We start from the raw sequence: 20,991 nt of genomic DNA, 5'->3' as shown, positions 1-20,991 counted from the left end.
TATGTTTGTTAGCCGTAAAGGAGAATTTCAAATTGCTGGCCATTTCTTTGGTTGGGATTTAAATGGTGTTGAACCCTCAACTGAACTCTTTATTTTTGAATGTATTGATTGTGTGAGATCAAACTGAATAATAAAGAAATGCTGTGGATTGCTTCTAAGCATTATTTTATAAATTCAATTCACTCTCTCTCAGGATGCAGTGTTAAGTCTCCAGTAAACACATAACAGGCCCTTGGTACAATGCTTCTACAATAGGGGGGTGGGGCTCCCAGAGAGAAATTAAACTCCCACATAGAAAGGACAGGGGTACTTGTGGTACCTTTTAGGGGTTAAAAACACGGTTTTGGTATTTAGGGTGTTCAGCCTCAAAAAGTCCATAGCTGGAGCTTTAACAATACCTTTTAGGGTATTGAGCTGAAAAAAAAAAAATGACAGGAGATTGTCTTGTTTTAGAATTGGCACCTCCTAAGGGTTAAAACCATTTAAAGTAATGCCCACAAAACAGGATCTTAAGACCTCTCAGGGTTATTTTCAGAATTTCTGACAAGCACCCCCGTCCTTTCTATATGGTATAGAAACTGATATCTTAGATATCTTAGTATAAAAACTGACAGAAATGCAGATTTTATTTTTTAACACCATTCCGTTTATCACTAGAATCAGCAGCATTTTATCACATTAGTCTGCTAGGCAGCACTCTTTCAGTATTGACAAAAGATATTGAACAATCTCTGTCATTAAATACCATATCTCATTTTGGATGCCACTTTTCTAAGTAATATGACTTACTGCCATAAGAAATCCTTATTACAATCAAGTCCAAGTTGCAGCTGTCTTTGTTGAGGTCACATTTACATCTCACACTTTTAAATAAGAATCAAGAACAGTTGTTCATTACAAGGGGCAATATTATTAGTCATTGTGTATGTTTTAATTTGCAATGCGTTCAAACTAACCTCAATGCATTTAAGAATAAGCTGGCTCTCAGAGGGTTCCTCTTTGGTGGCAAAGTAAAGATTGTGGCAAGGAAAACAGTTAATTGATGACCTCACTTGAGTTCAAATTTTGAACTCAGTGGCTGATTGGTTTTTGGTAGTTAGTACCATATTTTTAGCATCTTTGCTCCCTGTGTATCATGCTTTAGTTGTCTCGCAGCTTCTCGCGAAAAAGAGAAAAAGAACCTCTGGCACCCAGGGTAATTCAAGAGTTGCAGCATTTACAGATGTTTGTATGCCTTTGCCAGGAGCTGCCACCCTAACATTAAAGTGGTGGTGAAAACTCATCACTTTTCAAAAGAAAAAGAACCATTCAATTTCCAGCATAATGTGTTGTTCCAGAAAATATCCATACCTTGCCCATGGAAGGTTTCCTCATTCTGGTTTAGCTTCAATTCAACTTCCCTTTTAAAAATTTTGGCCTTTGAACCCCCCTCCCCCCCCCCTGTAGGAATTTCCATTAACCTTGCCTGGGGTGGGTGTGGATGTTTTCTGGAACTGCACAATCCAATCATATTTCTACACAGATAGAAAGTGCAATTTATTCATCCATACTTTTCCAGACTAATTTTCTTTGGAAAATTTGGGTAGGCATTGAGACTAAAGAACATTGCTGGAAACAGACTGCCTTTTTGCAGATATCGAAAACTTGTCGGTCCACCATGACTTCGCTCAGTATAATCCTAATAATAATAGATTTTAAGGAAAACGACCAATTTTTAAGTTTAAAAGACATGTTTCGACAGAACTTCTGTTGTTACTATTTGTCTTAATTAGCATTTTTGTCTACTTATTATTCAACTTGCTTTGTAATCATTCCTTCAACTGAAGATGACAGAAGTTCTGTCGAAACATGTCTTTTAAACTTAAAAAATTGGTCGTTTTCCTTAAAATCTTTACGTGTCTGCTGCTATCTAGACCTTTTGGAATTATAGATTTACAGTATCATTATTTTCATTATATTTGGTTGAAAACTATTAACACCATATGGTGTGACATCAAATAATTCTGACTTTGCAAAATTAATGTCCTCTATACAAAATTATACCACACTTCAATACAAAATACTCTTCAAAATATTTACAACTCTGTTAATTCATACCTGTATATAAATAATACTTCTCACTAATTGTTTTGGGGTTTTTTGCCACCTAGTTGTAAGGGTAACAAACTGTTCAATAAACAACAGTAACTATGTAAATTCCTACAAGTCCCACAATCTTAATATTGACATTCAATATGAAAAATTGTGATGAAATAACTATTAATAATTATCATTATTCTATACAGTGCAGTTGTACTGTAGGGTGAAACTATGAATTCCTTGTGACATTTTTACTTAACTGCACTTTTGATGAACATACTATTGTCCATAAAGAATTGAAGATACAGAAGACTCTATACAATGACTACCTCATTAACACCACCTCATCATTACAGTATCCTACTTTATTTTGGCATGAAACATTGAGTCATCTTCTTATAGAGAACATGGGCATTCTGTAGATAGAAGCAGAATTTCATGGGCCATAAGGTAATCAGATGAGCCAAGTTCCACAGTATTTGCTGCATCCATGGAATAAATATTACAATATTCTATCATTATTTCATTCATAGTACCTACTTCTTATATTTTAGGGTGCTATAATCGATCTTATTCAGTCTTGAATACGTCATAATTTAATTCCTCTTCCTTTGACAGCTTTGAGGACAATTCATGGCTCGAGCTTTCAGCGTTGTCTCTATTGGGTTCTCCATTAACATTCTCTATCTTTTCATCATCGGTTTTATTTTCATCTTGTTCACTGAAAAAGATCTCAAAATTTAAACTCTTACGGCGTTGCTTCCTTGCATGTGACGCATGTTTATCTGGATGCCGATATTGAGCAGGGTTGTCTTCTTTGATGGCTGACACTAAATCTTGGTAACTTTCTCCTACTGCAAGTTTCTGGCCATCTTTTAGAGATTTGCTAAGTTTCTCCAAGGCTTTAACCTTGAGGAAGAAAACAAAACAGTATTAAAGCGAAACGACATCCTTCAATCCAGTGTTAGATAGAATACTTGTACTGCATGTACCATGTGAAGGACACTGAATGCAGGCAAAAGTAGGAATTAGGTGCATGAGACAAAAAAGATGATGTAGCTTAATGGGATTTCAAACAACCTTCATAATAGTAGATCATAGTAAATCATAATGTTATACTAAGCAATGATACCAAGGGTCTTAAGTTTATGTCATGTCACAGCAGTGTGATGTATGTTTCTTATACATCATTCCCAGTGTCATCACAGCTCAGTTGGCATAATTAAAGCACAATATCAGGGTTGACTTATTCAAAAGAGGGCTGATACGACAATCCAGTAGCTAGCATATTATCTATGCCAACTCTCCCAGATTATCAGAAAGTCTCACAGATACAGACCAAATCTCCTGGTCCCCAGTGTAGGTCACCAAATGTCCCAGACAACACAAGTGAAAGTGCATAAAATACATTTTTCAGACATATTTTTGATTTTTGATTTCTTTATGCTTTTTTGTGGTTGAACTGGCAGACCTCTACTTTGAACAACTTTTATTTAGGGTCAGAAAAGGTAAAATTGCAATCTTCCCAATTTTGATTTTTTTTAGGTTGGCATCTCTGCCACTGAAAGCTGCACATAATTAACTACCTTTCAGGCAAACAGCACCAGTAGTGTGTTGGTTATCAGTTTAAATCTCATTGACACCTGGCTCAGTACCATAATTTACCATGGACTCTTTGTAAATTCATTGTTTCCTAAATAATTAAACATTTTAAAGTACATGGTATTTAATGTTTAAGACTTGTGTTAAATTAATATCTGCAATCTTAATCCTTCAGTCAAAAAATGCCATTATGAGTTAATTTCTTAGATTTAAGATTTGAAAAACTTTCATCTTTTAAAAACCTAGCAAACTGCATACATTTCTGTCAGAATTAAGGAAAATGGCATGTGAATGGCTTTTAACATTTAGACTATTCACAATAATTTATTCAATGATATTATTGCATCAGTTATTAACTTGTTAGGTATAATAACAAAAACTTACCTTCCGGAATTAATATCTCAAAGCCATGGAGTGGTTATCTGGACTCAGTAACTTAAGTGTAAACCTGAAAGGGTTCCTTTAAGTAATTGTCAGTGGGAATAAGACTTATTTTTTTTAGTCACAAGTAATTTAACAATAAAAATAAGAGCAAAACTTATTTAACTTCGTTACAGATAACACCATTAAGAGTACTTAAATATTGTTGCAGAATTTTCATCCAATTATTTTTAAAAAAAAATTCTGAGCCTCAGTGGATAAAAAAATAACTTGTCGTGCCGCTGGGCAAACCAAAGAAAGAAACAACACACATTCATAACTGCAGAGGGATGTAACTCTAATGGGACCATGTGAGGGGAATGTTGATCTTATTGAGAACGAAAACATAAAATTCATCTTCACTAATTTAACTTTCTTCAGTAAGTCACCATCACCTAGGTAACTGTAGCTACAGCAGTTAAGTTGTACGCGCATGTGGTACGACACTTGAAGTGGCACACACTTCTGCAACAAACTTGCATGTGCAACACTGCGCAAGTTTTCAACAGGTTTCTTATTTAAGCTGTTTTACGCTCAATTGCTATGCTTTGTAGCCTTAAGAGTACTATTTTTTAGTCATTAGAAGTTTATTTGAACGTGTATTCAGCTATTTAAGGCTTTTTCATGTGCATTTGCTTCACGTGTATGCTACCCTTGTTTCTAGGTCTTTCTGGTAAGTTCTGTGGTGTCGTGAAAGCACACATGTAACGCCCGACACCCAACTAGCATTATAAAAGATTAGTTTTTTCGTTAGCAATTCAATTGACACAAGATCTGTTAATTCATTGCCGGTTAACAAGTTTCTCCAAGTTTATCATTGTTCTGGTGATCAAGGCAGCACCAAGGTCATTATTTTCTACACTATTTTAGTTTGTTTATGTAAGCGGTTTGCATCTTTAGTTGTTTAAGTTCAGTTTCATTGCTTGTGAATTGCAAATTTAGGTCTTAAGGTTTTAGATAAAGTCAAGTTGCATACGACATTGTTTTACCATTATTGTAAATCGATCTTAAGTTTTCTCCTTTCACTTTTGTAACTTTTGAAGCATGTGAAATGTATTTATATCCTGTTATTTTTGCAAGCTAATTTGTAATTTATTTGTATCTTTTATTTTAGTTCTCAGGGTGTTTATAGAGTTTTTAAAGAATTTTACTAAACAGCAGTTTGTGAACCGACGTTTAACCAAATCACTGGAGCAAAACTTTAAGACAAGTTTTTTCTCCAGACACTTTACTAAATGTTACATAACTCCATAAACTTTGCTGTTGTTACTCTTTCACAGTGAAAATATGTATTATAGTAGAAAAAAAAATGGTAGTTAATGCATTTTATATTCAATTGAAGGCCACTCCTAACTTTAAATCGTTCATGTTTATTGGCTTTTATCTTCTTATTGCAAAATACTGTTACCTTTTATTACAAAAATAGAAATGAAAATGTCACAGCATTATGTAAAATATATAATACACGTTATATTATTTATATTTTAGTAAAATATTTATATTGTATTGTTTGCCTGATGAAACACAGCAATTTAAGCTCGGTTTTTAGTAAACCTATTATTCACTGCTTTGGTTTAGCTCACTTTTATCCAAAGTAGTTTATTCTCCTTTTAATTGTTATTTTAACAGTTTACTAAAATTTAATATTAATCCATTGTAATTTAAAATTTCAAAAAAAAAACATAGTCAAAGGAAGAGCAAATCAACACAGGCCATCATACTTTGCGCGACATATCTATCACACTGTTCACTACCAACATAACTTCATATCTTCTAATGGACGTGATCTCCCTAGACAGGTCTGTGAAGACCAGCAAACACAACACAACTAATTCTACCGAAGATTACAACCTAAACTTCATTGGTGGCTGTCTAAGAACTTTACATTTTCCTTGTCTACCAGGTGCATTCCGTTGTGAGTTGGTAACTGCTTTTCTCTGTGGGCTCTGATTTGGGGACCCACCAGGGGTCTTTGCATTGCCTAAGGGCCTCTTCCAAACAGGAACATAATTAGTAGGGGTTTTGACAGGGGGGCTCTTTATTGTGGTGTTAATTTTCACACTCCTATTTTGTTCTGGTGTGTCCATAAGCTTGTTGAGAGAGTCCCTGGCATTATGAAAATCCTTTTTATATAATGTGTTCCTTGACAGAGGTGTAAGGGCTTTCCTTCCTTCACGGTCTTTTTGGGGGCCTTTTGTCCTGGGATTCTCCCTGCCTTTCTGTGCAACAAAACAAGCGAGAGATCAGTTACCAGAGCAAACTACTCAAAAGGAAAGCCATTGAATTTCTTCTAAGACCTTAAATTCTTGCCTCTCCTTCACAATTTATATGCAACTGTAATCTGCAGTCTACAATATCTCTCAATATCTCTCTAAAATGCTTATCCAAAAAGTGTATAGTTGCTGCTTTTTCAAGTATAGTTGAAATGTGAAAATCTTAGATAATCACAAAGGAAACAAGTGCAAAGTTGAGACTCTTCAAAGCAACACAGTCATTAAGTTAACAAAACACAGCAATTTGATATCAAAAATTATTTTGTTTTACCACTGGACAAATGTCATTGTTAGTAGTTTTTTAAATGTCTTCAGTATTTATGGACATAATAGAAGTATTTTCAATAAACTTTGTTTAAGGTAACAAACATAAAATCGCCATCAAACTCAAACTCCAAAATGCAGCTGAAAGAAATAATTGATTTTTTTTATTTCTCAGTAATGCAACTGAACAAAACATATTTACAACTAACATGCATTTTAAAAAAATCATTTATTAATCCATTTCCAACTGCTAAAATAGTAATAATTTTACTCTTGGATCATTAACATATTGGATCATTGACACTTTTAAATCCTACATAAGCAATCTGGTTCTAATTGGCATCTAAGAAGCTTCCCTATCCCACCTTTTAGGCTAACCTTTATACATACGGAATGATCAATATTTCAATAAGCATGAGCTCAAAATTTACATTCTGGACACAGATAAAATAAACTTAACGTAAACCTTACATTCCACCAGCTAATGACCATACAGCTAAAAATCATGAAATAACACCCAAATGCAGCACTCACTTCTAATGGTGATAAAAGAAAACATATGATCACAAAAAATGTCCCCTTTATGAAATGATCAGCTACACAATAATTTTGTTCCATTAGACTACAGCAGCATGCAGCATAAATGCAGTTTATAGAATCTATTTTAAGTTATAAATTATTAGTTTATAGTATTTAGTCTTAAAATCTGCTTTTTAGTATCTTACCATTTAAGGCTATGAATAAAATAAATAGTATTATGAATTTACTTATCAATAAACTTACATCTTTGTACAAACTTTCTCTAGAAAATATTTGCCAACTATTAATTTCTAAATTTCCCTATCAAAAGTAATTACATTTACACTCAAATCAATCAAACACTAATATAATTAAAATACTAACTATTCTACTCTTTTACTCTTTTTAAACAAAACATTTAATTGAAATGGCATGCACAACTACTCAAAAAGATCATTCAATGGAAGTCTTTCATTACTACTAATGTATGAAAACAGGTCAAAAGTCATTCTGAACTCTTGGTTTAAATAATGGACTTCAATCACCACTCTACTATTGTAAAAAGCCAATTTCCTAGAAAATAAAACTTTGTGGCAATTTTGTCATGGACATTAATTTAGTAATGCCATTGACATCTCTCTTCATAAAACCAATTGAACTTTTGCTTCTTACAAATTTTTGAGATCATGTAGTATCCCTGGTTGATTGTTTTCCAACTTCGGAATTTTGTCAGAAGTAATGTTCAGCCAGCTCTAATTAAGCTATGCCATCAGTTGAGTATGTAACATTTATTTATGGCATGCTTTAATTAAGTCTGCTGGTCAAATGAAGAAAGAAATTCCAAACCTGCTTTGCATTACATTGTTTTAAAAAATAAGACTGAAGCTTTCCTCAAAGAAATATACACACCAGAAAGTAAAACAGTAAACAAAGGATTGCCACAAGAAAGAAAATAAAATTTGTACTTTAAACTGAAGATGGAAAAAATACTCTTTGCATAGCATCTTTTTTTACAAAGGTAGAAAAATTATTGGAGCTTACAAATCATGTGAGTGTTTTTAGCCTTGCCTATTTACCTTCAGGGTACTGAAAATGTACTAATTACAGTCTATACCAAATTAGTTAGCTCTACAATTTAATTAACACATAGCCCTTACTTTCCCAAGCTCAAAATATCAAATTCTCCTTACTGAATACCATAAACGTCTTGTAAATAGTAATCAAAATTTAGGGGTACACCAGGACAAAAATCCTTCATAGATCATTTCCTATTTCCTCATCACCTGTTGTCTTGACAATATATTGATATTGATACTGTAAGGAGAGTTTAGACAGTTCATCACTCTTGGGAAACAATGGGCTATTAATAGATAATTATCACTGTTATTATTTCTTTCAAAATGTACCGTGGCTCAAGTAGGTGAAGCCTTTTGCATGCATTGCAAGCCTATGCTACTTAAGAAAACCTTATGCCAGGAAAAAATTAAATGTTGGTTGTTGTTATGACTGTTTTAAACCACTTCTAAGAAGTTAACTGTAATCTTACTATCAGCATATTTTTTTAACTTCCTTTGCAGTAAAGTTTAAGATTTACATCTACAAAGCGACAATTTCATAAACAGTTTGGATAAAATTTGCTTAGTGGATCCTAAACTTCAACTGCAACATTAGCTGCACCTGATAGACTCATTTTCAGTCTTTTAAGTTCTTGAGTTAAATTAGTGATACTGATTTTCTTTTCCTCAGATGTATCAGAGGCTTTCTCATATGCAGAATCAAGAGTTTGTCCAGTACCAGCATCAGATGTACTTTCACCTGTCAAGGCTGGCTTAAGAACTACATCCCTTTCAGTGAATTGTCCTAAGTTTAAGGAATCATTTTGAGTAATTTGGGGAACATGAAACCGATCGATCGGTGTTCCATCTTTAGATTCCACCCTTGCACCATGAGATCTTTTTCTTGTTCTACCTTTGCTGTCCTCGTGGGGATCATGAACTGCATGACTCGCATGCAAACTGAAGTTATCTTGCCTTGCCCTCAACACAGGTTTTCGGTTACTCTCAGACCATGAGAAACCATGTTTTGTTTGGTGTGGAAGAACACTCTCTTCACTCACAGCATTTAGCACTAAATCAGAAATCCCAACCTGCATTTGCTCAGTGGGAGTGTGCATATCAGGACTACTTACATGTCTGTATGGCAGATCACTGCCAGTCAATTTTTCTATATTTTGCCATGCGTTATCACAAAAGTGCAATCTGCCCTCAGACCCATGATGCAACTCATGAGCAGCATTAGATTGCGAAGGCATGTTGAGCACTTCATCAGAGAAGACAACTTTCTTGGACTCAATAAGCCATTGGTTGTCTGTCTGAAATGACTGCTTCTTTGATTTGGAGTGAGGTTTCTTGGAAAAATAATTTACCGTTTGTACAGCAATGGCAGCTCCTCTCAACCTTCTCCGTGGATCAAAATTTCTTGTGATCTCCATTCTAAGATTAACATGAATATCTTTGTCTCCAGCTGTGTGACCCTATTGAAGAAAGAAGTTAAATCCCAGTTTAGTTACATTTATTTCTTGGAGAATGGTGTGTGGTTAACAAATAGATTCCATGTTGCCATGCGTCTGCTCAGTAATGTGGTAAGAACAAAGAAGTGGTGTACTAGACATTGGGTGAGTGTGCACTGATGTTTTTACCAGATTTTGACATATTTATGATCTGTTACTGAACAGATATGTAGCAACATGGAATCTACTTGTTTTATATAACAAAAACACAAAAAAATTGTTAATGACATCATCTACACATCTGTCCTCCAATAGATTATAGGTAAGAACCAATCAAAATGCAATAATAATTTGACATATATAAAATATTTTTCATTAGACAGTTGAAATGTCACAATCTACATCACAAGTGACCACATTCCAAGACAAAAAGTTTATTATTAACTATTATTACAGTTCTTCACCACGATGAACCACCAAAACCTTTTTATGACAAGGTAAAGAAAATACCTTTATCCATGAGTGATTTAAGACTTGAAGGGCAGAAAATCTTCTATTGTCATCCACGATGAGCATCTGATTTATAAGATCCTAAAATGACAAACCAGAGCCATGAGAAAACAAGGGTATACAGCAGATACCTTCATTGTCATCATTACTAAATCAATAAGTGAACCAACTTAACCTTCAACACCCTTATCATATACAGTACATTGTATACTCTAACAGTGGCCCTCCCTAACCAAACTGCTAGGACAACTAAACCCAGGTTTTGTAGCAGATTTCATGCATGTTTATGTCTAACAGTACAATTGAGTCAAAATAACATTTCATCAACTTGCACCTATTATCACTTTTGTAATGATGTATTTGGATCAGCATTCAATCACAACGTTAAATTTAATGAAAAAATATGGCAACAAAGGAAAGAAATATGGCAGAAATCTAGCAAGATTACATTGTCCCTTCTTTGTTTGTCTTCTCTTCCATACACTTAAGTAAAATCACAGCCATCAAGGTTGCACTCGCACACAAATGTAACAAAATTTCATAGGTCTTGCCATTTCAAATTTTTTTGCAACACCTTCTCAGTGTCTTGATTTCTATGGCAAAGCCAGGAACGTCTCAGACTTGAAGACCATGTATTAGTCTTGCCATCTCCCAAAGTCTCAAAATTACTTTTCACCACCTCCTGTGTTGCACTTATTTGTAGTCCCTACCTTGGCTGACTCCGAGATGTCATCCCAAAATGGTGACAGGTATTCAAATTCTCCGGCAAGAATTAAGTCAAACAATTCATCCTGGTCAGGACTGCAATGAAAATTACAGTTTTAGTTCCTCGCACCAATATAGAAATCCTCATTACTGGTCTATTCCTTTTACAAAGAACTAGTTGAGAGAATCTACTGTTTGATCAGTTTCTGACCCATCTAACTATTTTACCTTTAGTATCTGCAAAGCACTTTATTGAGAAAGCACTAACAAACAAGGAACAAATACTTATAACACTTACACCTGCTTTCAGTGTTACGTGCATAGGCGACATCTTTCGACCATCTTTTGACATGCCACCTTTCAGCATGCTATGTAAACGGCTGAAAGTCCGTTTAACAATCAAACTGACAATTTTTCCAGTTATTAGCAGAAGAAATGACAAATAAATGATAATTACTGACATCAAATGGCTGAAGAAGATTGTGGACTTTGCATGTTTCCCAATTGACAGGATAATTCAAGAGATTTTAGTGTAGTCAATTGGCTCTCAATAGTGACTTCTGGTACAATTAGGCCTCTGCCACTATTAATATTTGCAAGGTGTAAACACTGAAAACAGTCAAATCATCTCTCTAGGAATGACTTCTTGATACTCCTAACCTAAGTTTGATGTCAAATAAATCCATCTTTCATCACCAAATTTCGAGTTCGACTGTAGAGAAGTCAGTTGGCTTACATTTTGACATGGGCCAGGTTACGTAGCATGTCGAAAGATGCCGCCTATGCACGTAACACTGAAAGAGGGTGTAATACAGCCAAACCTTCTAAAAGGTGGAAATCCACAAAGAAGAATGTATGTTATAACTCCTGCTGCCCAAATGTCAACCTTCAGTCCATATCTGAAAACAACAACAACAAAAAAACAATGATATCAAATCATCTTCGTGAGAGTTAGAACAGCTGAAAAGTAGAACTATCTATCACTAGTTACCCTCCAGTTACCCTCCAGAATATCTGTTGTTTTCTTAAAAATATTAATTGCAATTTAGATTCCTTTGCGACTATAAAATAGCACTTTCACTTGGAAAGACACTTATTACAATCTGCAATAATAGCACATAATGATGATTCACTACTGAATCATCATAAATTTTTTCATCATTATTATTCAGCACATACCCTGATTCATCCAAAATCTCTGGTGCGACGTATGTTGGTGTTCCACACACAAGGAACATTGGGCTTTTGACCTCGGTGGCTAAACCAAAGTCTGCTAACTTGAGGGATTTTCTATTGTCTGAATAATTTACAACCTGAAGAAGTCAAAAGCAAAAAATGTCTATTATACATGCAATTCATATGCAATATAGGGAGGGTGTCTCAGAAAGAAAAAATGCTTGGTACTGAACAGATACTCGTACTTTGATTTGCTCCTGGGCAGCACAGTGGTGAGAAGGCTCGCCTCCCGCCAAACTGGCCCAGGGTTGAGTTTGTTGTTGGTTCTCATCCTTGCACCAAGGGTTTTTCTCAGGGTTCTTCCTCCTTCCCGACCCCTCCCACAAAAACCAGCACTCTAAATTAAATATACGGAGAATCCACAAAGAGCCAGCTCAGGAGAGCTCTTGGGTGTTTAGTGGGTAACCAGATTACAAGTACATCACATTTCAGTAATTTAAATTAAATGTACATGTAATTATATTTATCATCATCATCATCTCATCATCATAATCATCATCATCACCATCATCAAAGCAAAGCCTCGTCTATTGACAAGTGCACAATCAACCTGGCAACCAATTCATGGACTATTTGCAATTAAGTAGAAGGCATGTTACTTACTAATAAATTTTCTGGCTTAATGTCTCTGTGTACAATATTCATAGAATGTAGATAGTGTAGTGCAGATGCCAAGTCTCGGACCATGTGGCTCGCATCTTTCTCTGTGTATTTAGTAGCTCTAACGATGGCCTCAAAAAGATCTCCTCCCTAAAAAACAAAATAGGAATAATGATAATAAAGGAACATGGACAATTCAAAGTGTATTATATTTTTATCCCTTTAAGGTCTCTCAAGCTCACAACACAGAATACTAAAATTAATATTCCACTCAGTTTTTGTCATACCTTCCTGTTAATGTTAGTCTTGAAAATATGGTGGTTTACAGTTGATAATATGTGCACTCCTAAAAGGTGTTGCAATTTGAGCAGATATCTACCTGCCAACTTTTTCTGAATTAAAGGCATATTTTTTTCTGGGAGTGCAAGTTAAGACCCAACCACAATCAGAGACATCCAGAGACCATTGAGGACACTGAAGATTTCTGGTCCCTTTCCCTAGTCAAGTTTCACCAAAGATAACGCTATTCCAAGACTTTTCCTTCAAGAATCAGTCAGCTGGAGAACTGTATTGTCATTTCACAGGGCGTTGATCAGTTAGAGCATAAATATTATTGATTACTACAACACTTCACTGTGTTTATTATTTTGTCCAGGACTCACCTTAACTAACTCCATAACCAGGAATATTTCTTTGGGAGTTTCGTATTCTTCCATTAGCTCTACAATATTTCTGTGTTTTACTCTTCTTAATATACTAATTTCATTTTCGACCATATGTTCCTGAAAAAACATAACACAACATGATTCATAATGTTGTACAAATGTTTAAAAGTATACAGAATATGAGTCTAACTTTAACTAAATTAACAATCAGATTGCAAGAGAAGATGAAACAACAGAAGTATCTTGCTCTTATTTCTTTTTGTCGAGTCTGAATATGATTTTCATCAGATTCAATAAGAGTTTACACTCATTTGACAACCAAAGAAAGTCAGCCAGCCCTAACATCTGGTCTTCACACATCATATCACAAGCAAGTATGAACAAAGGACAAATTAAACATGTTCATAGCCATCAGTTCTACATTGTACATGTGTATAATCCTGTGGAACGTGGGAGGCACAGTAGAAAATATAAGAGACCTTCCTGCATTATCTGTGTTTAGGCAGTGTATTAGAAAGTTTGATTTAAATTCCTTACTGGCTGATGCTCATTGTTCTGATTGTATTTTATGTCATACATGATAGACACTAGTATTTTATTAAGTCTATATGTATTTGTAAATAGTTCTAAGCCACACTCAACAATCATGCACATGTAAATAATCTCATTAATTTCATACTCGTTTTATCAATTGTAAATAGTTTGATTAATTTTAATTTATTTATAGTGTCCCCATTTAGTGGTTATTTACTGCTATTTTAGTTTGACACTTAAATAAAGGTATTCATTCATTCATTCATTCATTCAAGGTTAGTGTCCTCAACTTCAGTTGACGCAGTCTGGGTTTTTGAAACCCTAGCCAGGGACAATGCGTTGTGTTCTTGGGTAAGACTCTTTACTCTAACAGTGCCTCTCTCCACCCAGGTGTATCAATAGGTACTGGCAAATTTACTGCCGAGGGGGTTACCATGCAATGGACCAGCATCCCATCCAGAGGGGAATAGAAATAGTCCTAGTCGCTTCATGTTACAGAAATTGGAGGTAAGTGCTGGCCTGATGGGCCACTTGGCTCGTATACAGAATTTACCTATGTAACATACGTTTGATCTCACCTTTCCCTTCACTTTAGCTTTGCTAATAATCTTTAGGGCATACTCTCTATTAGTTTTCCTACAAAAAAAAAACATGCAAAAATGAGGCCAAAGTAAATAAACTAAAACTAATATTATTACTTTTTAAACAACTAATTTAACTGGGGGTGGAGGGGGGTGGGGGGTGGGGCAATGTTAGCACTTAGAGCAAGAGACATTGTATTGACAAGTCACTGCATATTAATCTACTTGCTTAGACAGATAAATGTCAAGCCAGGATGTTTGGGAAAATTTATTCCATTAGCATATTGAAATAATGCTGTACATATATAATCATCTCTATTCACATTTTCTATGAAGAGGAAGACATACCTATTTTTACACTCCCTAACAACAGCAAAGTTTCCATCTCCTATAACTTTTCCTATTCTATAAAATCCATGAACTGATATTCTTTCTCTCTTGATCTTCTTTGGATCTTTAGCTGTGGATAAATAAAAAAAAATGCACATCTCAAAATACAGCAGGTGTAAAATTATAATTATTTACTTGTGATAGCACAATAAATAAAGCCAAAGCAACACAGCATAGATTATAGGGATACCTTAAGAAAGCATATTAGATTTATGCTCTATGATCAGACAAGATGCCAATTTCTCCGACAAACGTGGTAATTACAGAAAATCAAAACACAACTGCACCACAGAGTTTTTATTATTGTAACGTTGCACATCCTTTGAAAAGGATATCGACAGGGATGTTATTTCAAGCTACAAGCCATTTAAGCCATAAACCTTATTAAATTATGAATCAACAAAGCAGAAGTCAAAATTTTTAACTGTAGAAAACAGTTATAATATTATCACAAACAACAGTTTTACTGCTTATGAAAATTAACTTCAAATATACCATCAGAAAAAATAAGAGGCTTAAAAATGTACACTGCATTAACTACAAAATCAACAGATAAGCTTTACATTTTTGAATAAAGCAATCAGAAAAAAAATTTAACTGGAGGTTACAAAAAAAATGACTGTCAAAATCTGATATAAAGCCTATTTCATTTTACATTGTAACTGCATAAAACAATATCAACATTTTTATATTGACTGGGACAGAATTCAATGGATTTATCTCCTCTCTTCTTAGCTTTACTTTATCTCTGGCTTACAACAATCATTGATAATTTTATAGCTCAGATTGGAATATCATGGAATACATGGAGAAAAAAATTCAAAAGACAGAACAAATTCAAGAGAACAATAACTTTTACAAGCTTGACAAATTTTATGCAAAAGACGGTTGTTTCTATTTTTGTTCTCTAAGTAAAAGACAAAATTATGTTAAAGACACAGGAAGCCATTAAAAATCAAAGGAGGAAGCATGCCACAGCCAATGAGAAGGCAAGGAGGGAGGTGGTTTTGAAAACACCTGCTGACAGAGGAAGCTGGCAAAGCTTCTTCACATTAACATATACACTTCCATTCACACATCTATGCTCTTAACACTTACTAAATGATTTTACATTGTCAGGAAACCTGTCAAAAATGTAAAGTGTTGGTGAAGCCTATATTCATTTCCTAACCTTAATTAAATGAAAGCCATTTGGAAGATGACATTTAGCAACATCATGTTACATGCGATAGGGTTAGCCTCCTTATGATGCATTTAAATTTTTTATTTGAATTTCAATTTAAGCACACAAAAGCCATCTGTCTTACTTTACTTCAATTAAATATTTGATTTCAGCAGTTGATATACTGTCGTGTCAGATATAACTCATCCAATAAGAGTTTAGTTTCATAATTTAAGTTCTTTTAACAGATGCATAAATTCGACGATTAAGTTAAAAGTTCTTGGAGAGAAACAATAATAGCAGATGTGTTAAATGAGTTACAGCAACAGGGAAGAAAGAACAAAAAGATAAATAATTCATGAACTCATATCAGTAAAAAACAAGCAACAGAAAAGACTGGTAACCAACTACTTTTTTTGTGTGAGGAGGTGTTTTGTTTCTATTCCACCCAAACATCTACAGGTCACTTCTTGCATTTGTCTTGAGCTACTATGAAATAACATATTTATAAAACAGGAGTAAAATCAAATAACATATCTAACCCTTCAAGTTTTGTATTTATTTTTCAAGAAAAATTCCAAATGAAATAGTCTCGGTGAAACTTAATGAGGGGAAATGACTGTGAAAGACAGAATTTTTTGCTATTACTATTGTTTTATTTTTGGCTTGTAGCATGTTTAAATCACCCTAGATTTTCTTTATTTTATTGCAACGAAGGACTAAAATTGTTAATGATTATTTCCTGTTTTTGACAGGAAGAAAAGCACTGTGAGTATGTTCAAAATAATTTAACCCGAGTCTAAAAAATTAGCTCTTCACCAGTTTATGTTCACCGCACCCAACACCACAATAAGGCACTCTCAGATTTATTTGATATTATTTTTTTCTCCACTACTAGTAGTAAAAATTAATAGCTCAAAAGGTTTAGATGAGAGTTAGGTTAACCTGAGCAAGGCAAAGAGAAGAGACAGATGGCGGAGTCATGATCTCCATTTATTTGACTACTGGCTAAAAAGCACTGACAATACAGTATTATAATGCAGGGTCAAAAGTTTGAAATAAAAGACAATGGGTAAATATTATTACTATGCTAATAAGTGATTAAAGCTTTAAAGCACAATCAATTTTTAACTCATTGAAGCTGGCAAATAATTTCTAACTGACTACAACCAATCTTTGCCTGGTGTTTAAATGGATGTTTACAATGAATTATCATTTATTTAGCTTTAATAAGTCAAAATGTGGCTACAGTATTTCAATCTACCAGGTGTTAAAAAAGGTCAAAACAAATAGAGACCAATGAAATTTGTAAAATTTACACTGCTATAAATTACAAGTTAAACTTGGCAAATAAATGCTTCACCAAAATCAAGAAACCATGAAAAGCATCTTGACAATTATTGGCCACAATAAATAAATCTTGCTTGCTTGAAATAAAATTGACAATGATAGTCAAAGAAAGACCTGCAGCCTTTCAAATTCATTTACGTATTACTTTAATTTATTAAGATTAAGTCTTGAAACCCTCTTTTCTCTTTGTTCCTTTGGTTATTGGTCTGTATACTGAGTTCTACAATAATCTATGGCTGTTGTGGCATCTGATCAAGTCATTTATTCAGTCACTCATTCCAACTAATTTGCACAAACAAACCGACAGGTTTTGCTTGCTTTCAACTTTCAACCTAACTCTACAATTTTCAGTGACCTCTGAACTCTTTATTTTAAATGCTTGCTTTTGTTTATGCAATGCAATTTAATTCTTATACCTAACTTAAAAACAGTTTATACTGGTTCATATTCAACTGGACACACATTTCAATAACAGTATCGGCATGCGACAAAGCAATACATTGCAAGGGAGTTTTCCCCAAGTTGTTTCAATAATTAACGTTTAACATCGTTTATTTTAAAGTTTTGTGAATTTAACATTTAGTTCAAGCTCCTGATTCCATGAGAGTTAAGGAATAAGCAAGGAGCTCCATTGTATCTACTCAAATGATGTATCCACGCCGGACTCAATTCTCTCTGCAGAGGAAGCATATGACATCAATGTTTAGTTCTCCAGTTTTGAAGATTCCAATTTTGACTCAGTAAGAGTGTTCCGGTGTTTTGAAGACAAAAACACATTGTTTTCTTTCACAATAGTGGAATTATTGGACCAGTTTCACCTTAAATATGTGACATACATTATTAAAAATTACCAAACAGGTCAATGAAAGTTGACACAGGGAAAAGGAAAACTGCTTTGTACACTTTTATAGCTTCGAGTTTCATTCTGGTTTTGAATTTCAATGTGTTTTTGTCTTCATGATATGTAAGACAGTAAGATTTGTGTTATACAGTTACTAATGTCCAATAATCGATAAAAAGAAACATTCATAACCAGGGAACCACCAACAAGCTTTGTGACTGGCTGCAGGTACCTGCATGACACCTGGTCCAGAAAGGAAACACCCCTGAAGCCTTTCATGCATGGTATTCACAAGTTAACCAAAAATTCATATTCTGCCAAAACCCCAGGGCCTCCCACATCCCATGCGCATAACTTGTTTTGTGATTTTCTCTAGCCTTGAACCCCTCCCAGTAACTAAAAGATCAATTTTCAGTGCAATAAAGTTTAACAATTTTTTTGTTCTCTTCAGATCAGTTCATTAGACAACTGATCAAATAAACAGTGTTCCATGAACCCCTTATACATTAAACAAAGAAAGAGATATAAAACTGGCCCAATAATAATTCACTATTGTTTCATTCATCTTTGAGGGGAGGGGAGCTCCTTGCAAATTTGGATAAGAAGTCATTTAACAGGTGACTGCACATATTGAAAATTTCACCTCAAAGTGAAACCAAAGCTGATACTTGTTTCATAATCATTGAAAGAAGGTAAAGATGGTGACATTTAAGGATGAAATACAGAACAAACAGTTTGAAGTCTATTTTGAGGAAGAGGTTTGAGAGCAGAGAGGAGTTTGAAGATGAGACAACACCCCACAAAAGAAGAATACTGCTTTTTGTTAAAGCAACATGTGCTATCCAGAGAGCCATGTGGTCAAAAAATAAATTTCACCTTCAAAGAACTTTGTCATGCAACCAGCCTCATGTTTTTACTGTGTGACAGCCACAAAATTTGTTTGATTTATCATTATTTTCAGATGTGAGCAAGCATGGAATTCCAGACAGATTTATGACCAAGTTGAACATAATGTGCATTGGAAAATTGATTCTAACACAGCTGTACCACAACAACATTGCAGAGAATAACTCAATTAAACATATGTGATTTACTAATTACATCAAAACATAATCAGTTCTTCATTTAAGTTTAGGAATTTCGAAAGGTCAGATAAGAATGTTTAAAATAACTGAAATTAAGTGTGCTAATTTGTTATTAAAATACAAGTTCTTATAATTATCATGATTAAAACTATTTAACAGAATCTTAAAGTACTCTGTTGCATTACCATTCAAAAGATTAAGGTGGCCTGTCACACAGAAAAAACATTTGACTTAGAAATTATTGCACAAATTATGGAAGCTGCTTCAGGGTGAAAAACTCCCCCAAAAATGAAATAAAATGAAATAAAACTAATAAACAAAATCAACAGCTTGGGATATATTTTATTGGTAAAATAAAACTGATATTTACAGCTTGAATATACAGGAAGGTGGGAATTTTACAATGTAAGGAAGTCTTAATTTTCAGTTATGGTTTTAGTTTATTTTAGGGAGGTTTATAGTTTACAGTTTAGTGTGATTTTGAGTCTCTCTTAAAGCTTATCTTACAAATTGAGACGTTACTTCATATTTAAAGTTGAGACTCTCCATGTGTATTGTTTAAAAGTGTAACCAAAATCATTGCTTATCTCGATCAGAAATTTATTTGAAGCGTTTTGTCCTAGGTATTTGTGGTATTCATTTCTTTTCAGTTGGAGGAACGTGAAATTCACTTAAATACTCATAGAGGGCCTCGAATAGGATAATACAATACAATTTTAGTAAGATTTTCACTTACAAAACAATACTTCTGTAGACATATATATATTCTCTCTCAAGGCTAAGCCTTACATTGACTGATCTTTTAATTGATAGGCTTACAAATCAATTTAAAATTTATTTTTTGGAATTAAATGTTGATGAATTTATTGATAGCTTTAAATTTTTGTTTAATGAATTAAAACTAGTATCATTGGTTTAATAGTTTTTATCACATTAATGACAAATTTTGACAATAATGCCAGAGAAAAATGCTGACTGATCCTGTTGTTTAACTAAAAATATTTTTCCACTCGTCAAAGTCATCACAAGACATCATCCAAAATCATGCCAATCATTAATTTCAAAAATATATAATATTTATATTAAGCTTTAAAATCAAATTTGTGCAAAGTATTGATTCTCCTCTCTGAAATTGATCATTAAATCCTTACTTTCGCATTTAACCCCACTGGGCTTTCTTTAAATTTATTCCAAGATTAAATCTCAAGTTTAAATTGAAATATCATAAGAAATTAACTCAGGGAGTTCAAAACTGAGACATGTAGATGTTTCATCTGACAATCTTACTGTCGTCAAGAAGGAAAACAAACAGATTAAGCTGTTTAATGGATTTGAGTGCCAGAAAGGAATTCCTTGAATAGCTTCCATTCACTTTGATCTCCATGCTTGTTGTCAAACAATACACAGCAATGTGGAATTGATGGGTGCTCAGGAGATAACAGTTTCATAATTCGTTCAGCTGTGAGGTATTGTAGTAAAAGTAGTCAGTTGTTTGCCTAATAAACTTGTTTATAGAAAATGTGACGTGATTCACATTTGCAAAAGGTTTGGTAAAATTTTTGTAAGTTTGGAATCTCTTTTCAAAATGCTGGCACTGCCAATAATACCTCTATATTATCTACATTTTTCTTGCATAAGATAAAAATACTTTTCTACACAAAAATAT

At 33.9% G+C, this 20,991-nt stretch overlaps 1 protein-coding gene across 6 annotated transcripts in view; it reads right to left on the bottom strand.

The window, feature by feature from the left end:
- Positions 1–80: 80 nt before the first annotated feature.
- LOC145497656 (serine/threonine-protein kinase DCLK1-like) overlaps positions 81–20,991 on the bottom strand; it is a 36,296-nt gene continuing 15,385 nt past the window's right edge. For 4 of the 6 annotated variants that reach the window (XM_081477477.1, XM_081477478.1, XM_081477479.1 and 1 more), the window contains 9 exons: positions 14,846–14,957; positions 14,495–14,552; positions 13,380–13,499; positions 12,721–12,867; positions 12,061–12,194; positions 11,703–11,780; positions 10,887–10,977; positions 10,177–10,257; positions 6,775–9,690 (listed from right to left, as the gene is read on the bottom strand). In XM_081477477.1, the coding sequence (XP_081333603.1) occupies positions 8,806–9,690; positions 10,177–10,257; positions 10,887–10,977; positions 11,703–11,780; positions 12,061–12,194; positions 12,721–12,867; positions 13,380–13,499; positions 14,495–14,552; positions 14,846–14,957 (1,706 nt within the window). In that variant the 3' untranslated portion in view covers positions 6,775–8,805. The other 2 variants (XM_081477482.1, XM_081477481.1) reach the window with 2 other exon arrangements.

The sequence above is a fragment of the Orbicella franksi genome, chromosome 9 (genome assembly GCF_964199315.1).
Source record: "Orbicella franksi chromosome 9, jaOrbFran1.1, whole genome shotgun sequence".
In the NCBI taxonomy this organism is placed as follows: domain Eukaryota; kingdom Metazoa; phylum Cnidaria; class Anthozoa; order Scleractinia; family Merulinidae; genus Orbicella; species Orbicella franksi.
The sequence above is the reverse complement of the archived record's forward strand: the minus strand, read 5'-3'. Positions and strand labels throughout refer to the sequence as shown.